Source organism: Protopterus annectens, chromosome 10.part0 (genome assembly GCF_019279795.1).
Source record: "Protopterus annectens isolate FY-2018-M chromosome 10.part0, PAN1.0, whole genome shotgun sequence".
Classification (NCBI taxonomy): domain Eukaryota; kingdom Metazoa; phylum Chordata; order Ceratodontiformes; family Protopteridae; genus Protopterus; species Protopterus annectens.
Window position 1 is genome coordinate 326,425,881 of NC_056744.1, and position 16,557 is coordinate 326,442,437.

At 39.4% G+C, this 16,557-nt stretch overlaps 1 protein-coding gene across 3 annotated transcripts in view; it reads right to left on the reverse strand.

Moving 5' to 3' along the window:
- Positions 1-292: 292 nt before the first annotated feature.
- DNM3 (dynamin 3) overlaps positions 293-16,557 on the reverse strand; it is a 2,680,418-nt gene continuing 2,664,153 nt past the window's right edge. For all 3 annotated transcript variants that reach the window (XM_044085220.1, XM_044085219.1, XM_044085218.1), the window contains one exon: positions 293-2,342. In XM_044085220.1, the coding sequence (XP_043941155.1) occupies positions 2,300-2,342 (43 nt within the window). In that variant the 3' untranslated portion in view covers positions 293-2,299. The remainder of the gene's footprint in view (positions 2,343-16,557) is intronic.

Here is a 16,557-nt window from a genome sequence, read left to right on the forward strand (position 1 = left end):
TGAATGAACGAATGAATGAATGGAGTGAAAATATTAACAGTAAAACAAAACAAGACTATGATGAGAAAACAATTCCTCGTTATGCTGTCTCTTCCCACTGGATGTGGAGTTTCACTGGTGAGGCATCAGCTCTGAAAGATTTACAGTTTAATTGTGGTTATGGAAAAACATCAGCTCCAATTTTCTCAGACTTTTTGTAATTTTTACTGCTCACCCTGTTGCTTAGCTGCAAACAGCACCGCATTCATTCAATTCTTTGGGAATCCACCTAAAAAAGAACAGCTACAACCAGTACCAGAAGTTCACATTTTTATTTTAACTTTGCTTTTATTTAAGCTTCTGTTCATTTTTATTAGCAGACAAACACATACAGTTAAAACAGTTAGTAATTAGCAGATTAAAGAGTGGCTGTGATTATCAGTTAAGAAACAGCCAAAGGAAAGTGCAGACATCAAGAAACAAGGAAGATACAGTAAATTAAGTTAGGCGTACAAACTCTGTATTACATGACACTAATACATAAATACATTTATTAGGGAATCCAGCAAGTTCAGAAATAAAAAGTGCAAAACTCCCGAAGGTTTTCCTGCATATAAAAATGTACATCAACATTGCATGGTATATTCTTTTTGTAATGTTTATCATTCATACATTTTAGTTAAAAACTAATTTTACTTAAGATTTCTGCACTGTTCTTTAAATTCCAGAGTTGGGTTTCTTGGTTTTCATAGCTTCTTTTATGCTTGCTTCATGTTGGCTCTTTCAATTGCTCTCCACAGCTGTAACTTGTGAACCCTTATGTGTTCTGGTCGATTCCAGTACACGCTGGTTCAGGAAGACATTTTTTTTAGAAAACCATCACCCATCCTTTCCACTTAGTCACACTATGGGAAAATACGTGCAGTAAAAGTTGAAATGCGTGTATTAATCCAGCATTTCTGTTAACAGCATTTATATAAAAGCAATGCGCATTTCAGGTTTCTAAGTAAAACAACAAAATATTTTAAACAAACAATAAATAAACACAACCATTTAAAATGTCTGTATACAATTCTGCTACAGTGTCTTACAATATAGTTTATGATTTTAAAATGAGGAACACAGTACAGGAATACCCAGAACACTAGCTGATGGAAAAAGTCATTTATAAAGTGTAAAGATGCCATGAACTACGTTAACATTTGTTTGGCTTCTGGCATTGGTATCTAAATATTTCATCTGAACACGTCCCACAAAGAGAGAGAATTCCAAGCCTTCTGAGGCATATAATATCAAACCTCAGGACAACAAATAAGCAAAATCTTGTGCTGTTAAATCAAAATGGAAGGGAAAAACATCACACATTACATTATTTCTAATCCTCAAAGATTTCCCAGTAATGGAAATTCCTTTAAATCATTTTCAGTGTCCCAGGTGAATTCTGTCTCAGAAATGTATGTAGTGCAAAGCAGTTCATCAGTTCCATGTGGCGAAACAACATGATGGCACCTTTTACAAGTTTGTTAGTGGCAACATTTTACTTCTTTTACTTTCATGGCCCCAACAGTTTATTAGTGCTATAAATCTCTCCTCTGGATCACTTGACAAATTTTCCAGTTTGCTGAAGAATCTCCAATCATTAAGGGTGTAAGATCAGTAGTAAATGCCACTTGGCAAGAAAGCACAATAAAAGTTACATGCAGAGTTCAGGATTCAGGGAACAATATTGCACCTCCAATCTATATTTAAAATCAGAATGCTATTAAAGACAATATGAGGCACAACTATAAAGACAGAAAATAATTCCAAAGGCATGAGAAAATGGTTTCACCCTGACATAAATTAACATGATGGAGAACTGACTGTATTCGTGACAATGAGAATTTTGATAAGTTGCAAATAAATACACTGTCCCAATCAAACATGTCTAAGGTTGGAAATACAAATGAGTCATTTCTGCATATTCATCTGGGTGTACATACACAGCCCTCAGGTTTTTGCATCAAGTTATATGGCAGAAATAAATTCTGCCTTTCTCAGCTTCTGCAGTGCATAACTGCACTAGTGTTTTCTGTAGTCATGGCTGAAGTTTAAGATAGATTCTGGGCTTTTCAGAACATAACAGCAATGGCAATATTTAAATGAAAGTAATGCCATTAGGAAAGTATGCTAAACGTCTAAAAGTACCTGATCATGCAGGCCTTTCATTTGGTCTACCTACAGAGTATTCCATTATTTTGATTGTAAGTTGCTTTTGTGATGTCAGAAAGTTTCTAGCATGCCGGGAAATGATGCAGTCTGTATTGAAGGGGTGCATTGTTCACATGACAGCAGACCGGGTGGGTGAAGGTGGAGGTCTTCGGCTAGAATAAAAAGCAACAGAAAAAAGAATCATTAATAAAGAACAACAAGTGAGTTTAGTACTGCTGTAGGCAGCCATAGGATCAAGGAGATAATACTATATGAAACATGCTCCTAGTTAAAGTTGGCATAATGGTTAAGGTGTTTACCTCACAGACACATGGTACAGGGTTTGATTCTCACCTTGGGAAATTGGCTAGGCTTAAAGTGGCCCACAAGGGCAGCTAGCGTAGTACTTACCTATTAAATGACGTTAATATAGAAATGTGTGCTAATGTACTTCCTCAGGTCACAAATTAAAATGAAAGCTATGCCAAAGTATTATAAATGAAATCAAGTGATAATAGCTACAGAAAACATAAAGAATTATCTGTGGTGTCATACTTGTATCCTGTGAAAGACATAACAACCAAAAAATTCACATTTACTATTAGCACAGAGCTAATATTAAATGGTATCGCATATTCTGACCCTAAGAACATAACCAGTCTACCAGCAGATAAATTTAGCTCTAACTTCACCCCCCCCAACATTCTCAGATCACATAGTTCAATCTACACCCTCCATTAAATCTACCAAGAATAAGTCCTCAAAACACTTTTCAAGGCCAAGAATGCTGCTTCTGTGGAATTGGATAACATAGCAATCTGCCTACTGCCCAGAGTGAAACAGGAACTCTCAGACCACCTGTGCAGCCTGTTCAATATTGCTCTCTAAAGAGGCTTTGTGCCAGATGAATGGAGGTGGGACAACAATGGACCAGGGTAATTATAGACCTATACATATAACCAAATCTTCCAAGAGGGCCTTTCTCAAACACGTAATTAATGTCATAACCATGGTCTAAAACTAATGCCAAAGAATGAATAATAGTTTCCTTTGTCAAGCATGATGCCCTTGTAGGCATGACATTGAAAACAGACCTCTGAAAATTGATTCTGTAGTTTGGAACATACGAACCTATATGGACAGCAATCTGTCATTGAATCACCATGCACCCATTATTGTAAGAAAGACCTTTGTCATCGCGCAGGTTATTAGTAAGGATATGGTGTCTAAGTCCAGGGATGTGATCATTCAACTGTATTTGGCACTTACTAGGCCAGTCATTGAGTATAATATCCCCTCTGGTATGTACCTGTCCAAACACTTAACACAACGTGAATGGCCACAATGCCTTCTCACCAAAACAATTTAAAAAATGTCTTTCGGCTTTTCCGGGTTAGGGGTCACCACAGCGGATCACCAATCCACTTATGACTTGTAGTAGATTTTACGGTGTCAAGTTGCCAGCACGGCACCCAACCTTTAGAGAAGGCACACACTCATGCAGCTACTTGCATGTCTTTTTAAAGTATAAAATAAAGGGTCTAAATCATAAACTCTACAGTGACCATGTCAAAGCCTTGTCTCTCTTCTCAGTATCCTACAGGCTACTGAGGGGCAATCTCTACCTCACGGAGAGAGCCTCAGTAGGCCTCAATCTGTCTGTTCCTCTGCTCATTCACAAGTCCAACGGTGGTACAAACACTAGCTCAAGAGATCTTAATCTTGTCTGCAGCAAAATTAGAACAGTTTGGCGGGACAGATATGTATTGCAGAGAATACCACTTCTGTTGCATTGTCTTTATCGCCATATCAAGCAAACCACTTCCCTTACTCTATTCAAATACAGTTTGGACGAATGGATGGGAAAGCACAAATGCACCTGTAGTTTAGCACCCTTGTCTGTTATGGATAAGGGGTAACATGTAAATGTTCTGAATGGCTCGAAGTTATTCATACTTAAATTACATCAAGGGAATGCAGGGCTATGCTTCTAAAAATCCTCACTGATCAGTAACCTAGTAAGTACCTACGAACCTGCAAGAATATAATTACGTCTATGAATTGTTGCAATGTACATTACATGAAATCTGCAACTCTGTAACATAATACATTTTCCATGTAGCTCTTTCTGCTATGTATAACCTTTATTACTATAACATGTAAATTACCTTTGTTACAGTCATTTCAAAATTATCTATGTAATAGTCATTTAATTGTTTCCTCTGAAACAAACTGTGTGATTGCACATGGGACAAGGCTAAAAAGGGCTCATGAAACAGTTCATTTACATTATCAAAAAAGGAAAAACCACAAATAAAAAAATTAACAAAAGCAGACTTTACTAATGTGCTGGCCTGTACGTCTGTAAGGAGCCTTGCTATTAGGAGTTTGGTACTACTGAGCAGTTTTAGGTACAGCTCTGTAAACTCTAGTGTCCAACAACACCAGTATGACTTGTAAAATACTCCCAGTAGTAGAAGTGAGGAAGCATTAACACCATTTACAGATGGTGATCACAGGTCTAGGTATAACATTGTAGGAGTTTGCTAAGCATCACTGTCTGGTTATTACATAAACAGTAACAATTTGGTGTAAATTAAACCAGTTATAGGTGGTGATCACAGAAATGTTTACTGCTCGTAAAACCAGTTATAGGTGGTGATCACAGAAATGTTTACTGCTTGTAAAACCAGTTATAGATGGTGATCACAGAAATGTTTACTGTTTGTAAAACCAGTTATAGGTGGTGATCAAAGAAATGTTTACTGCTTGTAAAACCAGTTATAGGTGGTGATCACAGAAATGTTTACTGCTTGTAAAACCAGTTATAGGTGGTGATCACAGAAATGTTTACTGCTTTGTAGGCTGTAGCTGGTTATGTTATCAGCACATTATATAATATCCACAGTAACAGTCTAGTCTAACACTCGTAAGGTGTGATGTTCAGATATTCAAGAACAGCTTTGCACAAGAACACACACAAGCAGTCAGATAATAAAGGCCTTTGGGGAGGTGACCACAGGTTTCTGGTACGTGCTCTACTGTAATTCAGTAGTTACGATCAGCAGAATGGTTAGTAATTCATTTAATTTTGTATTTGTTTATTAGAATGTGACAAATTCACTGTGGCAGTGTGTGCTACTTATCAGCTCTGCTGTTAGGAAGAGATATTACGGAATGGGTTGTGAGGAGGTATGACCACTGAACAGTCGAGGAAGGGCTAATCTGATATAGTTTAGTAACACTGCATCAAACTATGCCACATCTAAAGGACTTTTCATCTGGGAGTGGACGTGACTTCTGAAATGTGCAGAGGATGTGGCTGCTTTGTTAGAAAGTTAATTTGTTTCAGATGTGAGTGCTTTGCAAATGCTTAATCCCTCCCCAAAGTGGCTGTGGAATTGTAGTACTTCAGATGGGAACAGCTGTTATTCTGAAGCTCCCTTGGTGGGCAGCACCAAGTTAAGTCAGTATCATCTGAGGAACAGGCAACTCATATGGTGAAAGTAACTGGGTTAGAGTTTATGAAACACTACGGTATTTCAATTGGATTTTACAAAGCATGCTGAAAAGCACTGATCATTTTTATATGCAACCATAAATTAATTACAGCTTATAAGAGAAAGAAAGCAGCAGTTCAAGCCTACAGGAAATTCACAAGTAGTTATAAATAAGACAAATACATTTAATTAATAAGTGCCTGAAAAATAAAATCAGGTATGAGAAAGAAGCATTTGAGAGAAAACTCACACTAGATACAACTAATACAAATAATTACTTTAAGCATAAGGAAAACTGTTAAAATGAAACACAATCTGGCTGTTATATTAATATTTCACTAGTCATAGATTCTGTGGTAATTATTAACAAATTTAATAAATTATTTTCCTTATTTACATGCAATGCGCCCAACGGCAGCTTAGAAGTTAATATCCCTTTAGGGGAAAGTTACCCACTCATATCATCTGACATAATCATTCATAATCATAAATACAATAAACACCACCTGTGGGGCCTGATACCATTCCAGGAAGTGTTCCATAATTTAAAGAACACTTTGGTACAAATACTGAAGCATACATTTAACAACTTTTTATGTTCAGGCAAGGTGCCAAGTTCTTGGAAGACCTCACATATTACACCCATATTTTAAAAAGGACATAGATACAATTCTAAGAACTACAGGCTAATTAGTTTGACATCTATCCTTGGAAAATACTTTGAAAGGTGACTCACTGAAGTGAAAAACAACACATTGGCAGGGCTCGGTGTTAACCAGCATTGTTTTTACCAAGGGGAGGTCAATCATTACCAGCTCTGTTGAAGTCTACAATGAAATCACCGTGGCTAATGATTTTGGTCTGTCATCCAGTGTAATATACTTGGACCTTGACAAGGCATTTGATTTTCTAACTTTTCAGTAAACTGTAGCACTTTATATGAGGCAACAGCAAATCCCTGTATTATTAGATGGAAAATTACATGAATGGGCATATACAAGTTGTGACCATCAATGGTACCAAATCCGAATATCTGCCAATTAATTTAGGAGTCCTACAGGGCTTTATGTTGGGGACAGTACACTGCAAAATAGTTTTCACTAGCATTCCTAAAAACAGACAGTTCTGACTGAGTATATATGCAGACGACAGTAAAATTGGTAAAAATTATAAAATTAAAAAGTAAAATTAGTAAACCATAACAGACAATAAAGGCTTTACTACAACAAACTCCTATAAAGCAGAAATAGCAGCATGGACTGAAGCTATATAGTTAAAATTCAGTGTAGATAAATATAAAGTTATGTATTTTAAGTAACCTAGCATTACTAAACCAATAAGCATGTTATTGAACACAATGGAGGAAGTTAATTTTAGAAAGACTTGGGTATCACTTTGACTGAGACTATCTGTTTTGGTAGGCATGCCAACATAATCGTTTGCCAAGCATTAAAACAAGTTGAGGTCATATATAAAATTTTCCTATAACAGATGCTTTGCCTAACAAGTATATATAAGACTTAAGACCAATCTTGGAATGCAACAATGTTTTTGCATTTATACAAAAAGACAACTTAATAACATTGAATCTGTACAAAGATATAACCTTGCATCCTAACAGTATGACATATATAGAGCAATGCAGATTTTTAAATTTATCCACACTGAAATACAGATTTATAAGGAGTAAACTAATTTTTACATACCAATCTTCAATTATGATCACTTACAGACTATTACTGACATTGGCAAACAAGTTTGGAACTTGAGAGTAGATGATGAATCCAGAGCCAGGACAATTTTGAAATATTTACGTCTAACATTAAGATCACATGCTTTATGGAGGAAGCTGCCAACCATAATAAGGAAATTGTAAAACATGGTTGTATTTAAAAACAATCTTGATAGATGGGTTGGAGATGTGGTTTATGATCTAGAAATACACACGTTGGTGCTCCTCATTGATCTTTGGGCCTAAACATTATGAAACCTGTGAAAATTATATGGTGAGAAGGGTAAGCCCCCCATGCTACCCTTGCAGGGGGGGTGAAACCCCCTATACCCCCACACAGTTAATATAACTAACTCTAAGGTTACACAACCTCAAGGTAGGATGCTAGCTTTTGAAGAACTGCGTGTTCAGCAAATTGGGACCCAGTGAAACATACAAATACTTAGGCAACTCTGTATAAGAGTCTGTGAGTAAACTTCAGGTAAAAATAGCTTCAGATAATATGGAAGTTTTAACCACTCACCCTGTTGAATGTATGGACGTTGACAGATTTATCACTGAGACAACAGTAGATCTTGTTACCCTGAGATATGCAGATTTCAGATGGTTTAATAGAAGAAGGAAATGTCTAGAGAGAAAAGGCACCATGCAGGAGCATGGCGAGATTTTTTTCTTGTCAGTTTTGAGTAGGAGGCTACAGGCTGACACCCAGCTTTGTAATTTATCAGAGATAATCTGACAGGTAACTGAGCTAAAGAAATGGATGAGAATAATGAAAGAGTAGTGCAGCGTTCTGCATAGTGCACAAAAAGGCGTCTACAAATTGCTTTTCTATGTCGATGATAAATATAGAGAAAAGGAAAAGGTCACGCACAGGCCTTTGTAAAACTTATGCTGTGATGTATGATGCAGTAATTCATGATGTGATGTCAGATGCTACACAGATGTCTCCTGTAATGTCAGATGCAGAGACTCCTACTGTGATGGTAGAGGTGATGCAGACGCCACCTGTGATGTCAGATATAGTGATTCCTGACATGATGTCAGATGCAGTGTAGACTCCTCTTATGACACCAGATGCACATTCTCTCCCAATATGCTGCAGTTAGTCCCGTACATAGTTGATGAATCACCCAGTATGCTGAGACTGAATGACACAATGCAGGACCTAGGTGATAAAGCAGTTATATCTGTCTGTGCTAAGTATCATAGTGGCATAAAAGAAAAAAAACATCAAAAAGCATGTCACTTATTAAGCTCAGTATACAAATGTTCTGTGATCATAAAAATCCCTACAGGTACATCAATTTCATGGGTTTTCAGAACAATATGTGTGTGTGTGTGTGTGTGTGTGTGTGTGTGTGTGTGTGTGTGTGTGTGTGTGTGTGTATATTGTGTGTGTGTGTGTGTGTGTGTGTGTGTGTGTGTGTGTGTGTGTGTGTGTGTGTGTGTGTGTGCGCCTCTAATTACCCTGCTGCATTGCATATAATTTGGCAGCAGCTAAAGGAATACTATCCTCTCCATAAGTTTAGCTACAAGACTTAAGAGGGCACATGAGTCTGCTGTTACTCATGGATACTGAGCTATTCCCTGGGCACATGGGTCTGCTGTTACTCATTGATACTGAGTTATTCCCTGGGCACATGGGTCTGCTGTTACTCATGGATACTGAGCTATTCCCTGGGCACATGGGTCTGCTGTTACTCATGGATACTGAGTTATTTCCTGGGCACATGGGTCTGCTGTTACTCATGGATACTGAGTTATTCCTTGGGCACATGGGTCTGCTGTTACTCATTGATACTGAGCTATCCCTGGGCACACGGACCTGCTGTTACTCATTGATACTGAGCTATCCCTGGGCACATTGACCTGCTGTTACTCATTGATACTGAGTTATTCCCTGGGCACATAGGTCTGCTGTTATTCATTGATACTGAGTTATTTCCCGGGCATATTGGTCTGCTGTTACTCATGGATACTGAGCTATTCCCTGGGCACGTGGTCTGCTGTTACTCATGGATACTGAGGTATTCCCTGGGCATGTGGGTCTGCTGTTACTCATGGATACTGAGCTATTCCCTGGGCATGTGGGTCTGCTGTTACTCATGGATACTGAGCTATTCCCTGGGCATGTGGGTCTGCTGTTACTCATGGATACTGTGCTATTCCCTGGGCACATGGGTCTGCTGTTACTCATAGATACTGAGTCATTTCCTGGGCACATGGGTCTGCTGTTACTCATGGATACTGAGCTATTCCCTGGGCACATGGGTCTACTGTTACTCTTGGATACTGAGCTATTCCCTGGGCACATAGGTCTGCTGTTACTCATGGATACTGAGCTATTCCTTGGGCACATTGGGTCTGCTGTTACTCATGGATACTGAGTTATTCCCTGGGCACATGAGTCTGCTGTTACTCATGGATGCTGAGTTATTCCCTGGGCACATGGATCCGGTGTTACTCATGGATACTGAGGTATTCCCTGGGCACATGGGTCTGCTGTTACTCATGGTTACTCAGCTATTCTCTGGGCACATGGGTCTGCTGTTACTCATTGATACAGAGTTATTTCCTGGGCACATGGTTCTGCTGTTACTCATGAATACTGAGCTATTCACTGGGCACATGGGTCTGCTGTTACTCATGGTTACTGAGCTATTCCCTGGGCACATGGGTCTGCTGTTACTCATTGATACCAAGTTATTTCCTGGGCACATGGGTCTGCTGTTACTCATGGTTACTGAGCTATTCCCTGGGCACATGGGTCTGCTGTTACTCGTGGTTACTGAGCTATTCCCTGGGCACATGGGTCTGCTGTTACTCATGGATACTGAGTTATTTCCTGGGCACATGGATCTGCTGTTACTCATGGATACTGAGCTATTCCCTGGGCACATGGGTCTGCTGTTACTCGTGGTTACTGAGCTATTCCCGGGGCACATGGGTCTGCTGTTACTCATGGATACTGAGTTATTTCCTGGGCACATGGGTCTGCTGTCACTCATTGATACTGAGTTATTTCCTGGGCACATGGGTCTGCTGTTACTCATGGTTACTGAGCTATTCCCTGGGCACATGGGTCTGCTGTTACTCATTGATACTGAGTTATTTCCTGGGCACATGGATCTGCTGTTACTCATGGATACTGAGCTATTCCCTTTACATGTGGGGATTACTACAGCTTCTTTCTACATTTTAAGCACACCTTTTCAGTAACCTTTCCTAAGTTGTTAACACACTGACTGGTGCGACCAGGATATTAGCGGCTGTTTGCTAGCAGTGATTACCACTCTGCTGGATTTGCTATACGAGTGCTTTCTTGCTCAGTCTGCACCGACTGCTCACAGCTTACACTCTTCATTTTCCTCTTCTCTGGTATTCAAGTGTCACTTATACTCCTCATCTTCCTCTTCTCTGGCATTGAAGAGTCGCTTTTACTCCTTACCTTCCTCTTCTCTGGTATTCAAGGGTCGCTGTTACTCCTTACCTTCCTCTTCTCTAGTATTCAAGTGTCACTTATACTCCTCATCTTCCTCTTCTCTGGTATTCAAGGGTCGCTTTTACTCCTTATCTTCCTCTTCTCTGGTATTCAAGTGTCACATACTCTTCATCTTCCTCTTCTCTGGTATTCAAATGTCAATTATTCTCCTCATCTTCCTCTTCTCTGGTATTCAAGGGTCGCTTTTACTCCTTATCTTCTTCTTCTCTGGTATTCAAGTGTTACTTATACTCCTCGTCTTCCTCTTCTCTGGTATTCAAGTGTCACTTCTACTCCTCATCTTCCTCTTTCTGGTACTCAAGTGTCACTGCCTGTTTGGGTCTTTTGGGTTTAATGACTAATGAAAGCAAGGTGCAATTATTACTGTAACTGGCACTTAGGCCTTACAAGATTATTTATTCAGTTAAAATCTCCCGTGATTTTTTGAATGGAACATTTCTTTTACTGTAAATGTATAGCACCACTGGCCCCATGGCATACATAAATGGAGCCCTATCTATGGCTCTGGTGACTCAGCTAAGGCTACAGTCTGGCTGCCAGAAACATTACCTAGGGAAATGGGAGAATGTGGTTAATGTTGGTTCAACCATTGGGGGGTGGGGGGTGGAAGGAGGCACCCACTGTAGGGACTCCAGCTAGCCATGGCTGGGTGGGTGAAGTGTACACTTGACTATTAGAGGAGATCAAGGGCTTAAACACCATCTCTTCCTTTCAGTTCATCCACAGTGTTGGAGCTGACTACCATGGACAAGCACAGACAATTGTACAGACTGCAGCTTTCTGAGACTGTTAAAAGTGATGTCGGACTGCTTCTATTACTGTGCTCACTGCTGTCCTCTGACACTGCATGATAAAGCAGCAGAGTAGTGAAGAGGTAGCTTTTTCAGCACTGAATAATGATACATTGTTACACTCTTTATCTTCAGTGGTTTGCTACAATGTACAGCTTTCAGCAATAGATTCTGTTACACTGTTTCTCTTGTCAGTGATGATGTTGGGTACACCTTTCAGCTACTGCATGCTATGATGGTTTTCAATTTGTGACATATGATACAAATTATAAGGTATTATCTTCTAGTGTTTGCTGATTAATGGTCTGTTTCAGCAACCTGAACCACAATTTTGTCATCTGGACTGTGGAGCTATCAAACAGGGCCACTGAGACAGACAGTCTACCCTTACTTTTGTTTGCACTCCCTGGCCTGTTGTCGCCTGGAAGGATCTAAAGTGTTGGTGGAGAATTAGATGGCTTTTTGTTGTATGGAGAAGTCAGACTGTCTGTATGTTTGTCCAGTGTTTGCCTGGAGATGTAGTTGTTTATTGTGAATAGAGCCTGACTTTCAAGTTTCAAAAGGAGGGATGAACCAGACTTCTACTTTTGTATGACATCATCTGATGAATGAAGGACAGGCTTAGGTATGACATCATCTGATGATTGAAGGACAGGCTTAGGAGTTAAACTTTCTGGATATTGTTTTTCACTTAACTTGGTTATTTAGACTGTTATTTTTATTATATTCATTTTCACTAAATGTATAATTTTATGTGAAAACAAAAAATAATATAGTAATAACCCACGCCTGGGTGTAGGTAATGCTGGATTTACCCACGGTTGGCGTGGTTTGGTCACGAGGGACCAAACAAAGCCAACCGTGGGTAAATACAGCATTACCCACACCCAGAAGTGGGTTATTGCTATTATACAATGACATTATTTAAGAAAAAAAAAATTAATTTTCTTAAATAATGGCATTGTATAATGCCTCCTTGCTGCCCTTCCGCAGCTGTCTGGTATTCTGCGGCAGTTCTGATGTACTGCGCATGCGTATGCCTATGCAGTACATCAGAGCTGTGGGCAAAAGCAATGGAGAAAGCAAGATCTCCGTTGCTTTTTACTGTTTTGCTATGTTAAATGGGTTTAACATAGAGAGACAGCTTTAAAATAAGCAACAGAGATCTCTATTGCTTATTTTAAAGCTGTCTCACTATGTTAAACCCATTTAACATAGTGAGACAGGTTTTAAAAAAAAAGCAACGGAGAAAGCAAGATCTCCATTGCTTTTTACACACTGTGTCGCTATGTTAAAGGAGTTTAACATAGCGAGACAGCTTTAAAAAAAGCAACGGAGCTCTCCGTTGCTTTTTTTAAACCTGTCTCGCTATATTAAACTCCTTTAACATAGCGAGACAGTGTTTTAAAAAAAGACTTATACTAATGGAAAAAGTCCGGGCGACTGGACCCTTTTCCATTAGTATAAGTCGATTTACAATGTGCACGCTGACCAATCAGCATGCACGTTTTGGAATATTAATGGGGGGGTCATGGTATAATTCAGCTTATAGCACTGTTTGCATTTCTCAGTTTTCTTTCCACATATTTAAGTTTTTGTTTGTGTTTTGAAGCACTTAAATCAAATTGAGCTTGTAGCCAGGGGCCAGCATGAAGGAAGGACTGTTGAACATTTGGCAATGTAGACAGTGGTGGGGAGTGTAGATCAGACAATGGTGGGAAGCTGACAACCAATCAGCCTTTATCACTTGCCTACATGTACAGAAAGATGGAGGGAAGTAAAAGTCACTGGGGTGTGCAGGACTAAATGGTCAGGCTGAGGGAGTGAGGGTTGAAATGTTTATTAGTAGAAAATGGAAAATATAAATACACTGAACATTTTTTACTGGAAATTCAGACATACAAGTATTATGTGAGTTAAGGAATTGTGGAGAGTGGTTAAGCCAAACCATGTAATGCTATAGGGAACAGTTTTAAATTCTGTAATTTTTAAGTCTGAGTCCAGTAATAGCAAGACTGAATGTGTAAACATGGGAGCATACATATACTAAGTCTGGGACTGCTGTTTCTGGGAATATTACATGTGCTCCAAGGTATGCAATCTCATACTTTGCATATACACAAAGCAGGGGGGCTTGTCCATGCAAAAACTAACTTTAAATGAGAACAGTGGTTGTCAACATGTGTTCTTCTCCTTTAGTTTCACTGTTTTGCTTTCATAATTCAGGGACTCACAATTATGGAGTGGGATTTTACAGCATGGGCTAATGTTACATGTCATAATAAGGAATGTTTCTACATCGTGAAACAATTCTGATGTTAGGGGAGCTAAGTTATTGGTCCTTTTACATATGCCCCTTACAAGGCCACAAAGTGAATAAAGCACTTTTATTATTCAAGTTATCATGTTCAGTGAAAAGAATATAACAATTGTTTATAAAGTTTACAGTAAAACGAGTACTCTGCAAACAAAGATCTGAAAGTCTGAATCAAAGTTTACAGTAAAACGAGTACTCTGCAAACAAAGATCTGAAAGTCTGAATCTGGTCTGCAAGGCCATGGAACATATCATCGTGGAACTCATAGACAAAGACATTGGTAATCTTCAAACTCTGGACCCTACCCAGTTTGGATTTCTAAAAGGCAGACCTTATCTCCTAAACCTGATTGACTTCTTTGAAGCAGTCACCAAAGCCATAGATGAGGGTAAAGTGGTTCACACAGCTTATCTAGATCTCGCCAAGGCTTTCAACACCATCCCCCACTCTGGAATTATAGATAAGCTCACTAAACTAGGTATAAATCCCTATGTCACAAGATGGGTTGCCAACTGGCTCATGGGCAGAACCCACACTGTAGAAGTAGCGGATTCCAAATCCGACTTCAGACCAGTGACAAGTGGAGTACCACAGGGATCAGTCCTGGGTCCTCTCCTGTTTGGTATCTACTTCTCTGAAGTGCAGAACACAGAAGGTCTTTGGCTAACAAAGTTTGCAGATGACTGCAAACTAGGAGCCATAATCGAAACTCCTAACAATGTGGACAAACTACAAAAGGGCCTCACTGAGACAGATGCCTGGTGTCAAAGCCATGGCCTGAAACTCAATGCCAAAAAGTGTATTGTCATCCCCTTTGGTAAAAACTCTGTACCCATGAACTACCACATAGCTGGTAGTCTACTTAATGCCAAAGATGTGATAAGAGACCTTGGGATACAGGTGGACAGTAGTCTCTCCTTTGATAATCACATCACCACAGTGGTCAGGAAATCCTTCTACATGGCTCATCTCATCACAAAAGGATTCTCATCCAGAAAAAAAGAGGTCATTGTTCCCTCTACTCATCACTCATTAGACCCATTATAGAGTACAACGCCCCTTTTGGTATGTACCACGCAAGACATCTACAACAACTAGAAAGACCACAGAAATACCTCACAAAGAGGATTACTGGCCTCAAACAGATGCCCTACGCCGACCGTCTCAAAAAACTACAGCTTTACTCCATTGCATATCGCCTACTCAGGGGCGATCTCTGATTAACATACAAAGCTATGTCAAACCCAGAGCTGTTGGACATGCTCCACTTAAAGAAATCCCAATCCCTCCGAGCTACACGCTCTAGGGACCTACACCTTGTCACCACAATAAACAGAACATGCTGGAAGGATAGATTCCTGTCACAGAGACTTCCCATACTCTGGAACAGACTACCTATCTATGTCAAACAGAGTTCCTCATTAGCACTCTTCAAGAAAAATCTTGATGATTGGATGGGAAATGAAAAATTTACCCCAGGGATCACTTCTGTGGCTCTGCTCGACAGTGGCACAGGAAAATAATTTTCTTGGGTGGCGAAAGCCAGGGTACATTTTTTGGCTAGGCATATATAGGCCCTAGGGCCAATAGCCTAGTACCTACCTATGAACCTAATCTTGATGCTGTATTAAAGTTAGTGCAGGGCTTAAGGCTATGAGCTGTTGTTGCAGTCCAGGGTTTGATTCCCACAGCCTCCACTTGTTGACTGTAGTACTCTTAACAACTGACATAGCCTAACAGCACTCTTAGGCTGTCTGAAAAAGGTCCGTGTGGATCAGTGGTCTACCCTGATTAATAAATAATGTGTAAAGACTCTACAGCTGAGGTACTGTTACGGATTCATTTTGGGTTTTGCAGAATTGTTGAGGACTACTACTACATTAGGAATGTCACTGTTAACAAAGTGCAAATACAATAAAATAAGTGTTAATAAAGTGTAAATAAAATATCTGTTAATAATGTGTAAGTAAAATAAAATGAAGACCTTTAAAAATTCCTAAAACTGGGGAAATGGATATGCTAGTGATACACAGACTTTCAAGGAATAAATGTCCTCTTAATAACAGAAGCATCTACCATACAGAGAAATTTAAAACCAACAGATATCTGTTCTTCCAGGTTTCTCAGTGATCTTGAACTTTGAACCCACATCCTGAGCTTAGTTAAAACAAAAGAAAGACACCTGTTTGTTCACAGTAATCCACTTTTGTATTCCTGTAGGTATTTTCCAGGCAGTCAGCTAACCAAAGTAGAATGTACATATTCTCAAAATCAAGCAAGGAAAACACAAAGCAAACCATCTTTGAACCTTAAGTTGTCTGGTTTGTTCAAAGTAATGAGCATTTTCGTCTAACAGACTTCATCAGATACAGTGTTTCTTCCTGCTTCCTGACTGGCTTACACTTGGGGATGCTGGTTGGAGGGGAGGTCAAGACCCTAATTAGAATAAGAGTCATGGATTGGCTAATGTTCAGGCCAATAACTACAATAAGAGTTATGGACTGGTTAATAGTTGGCCAGCTGATCCAGGAAGAAGCTAAGTC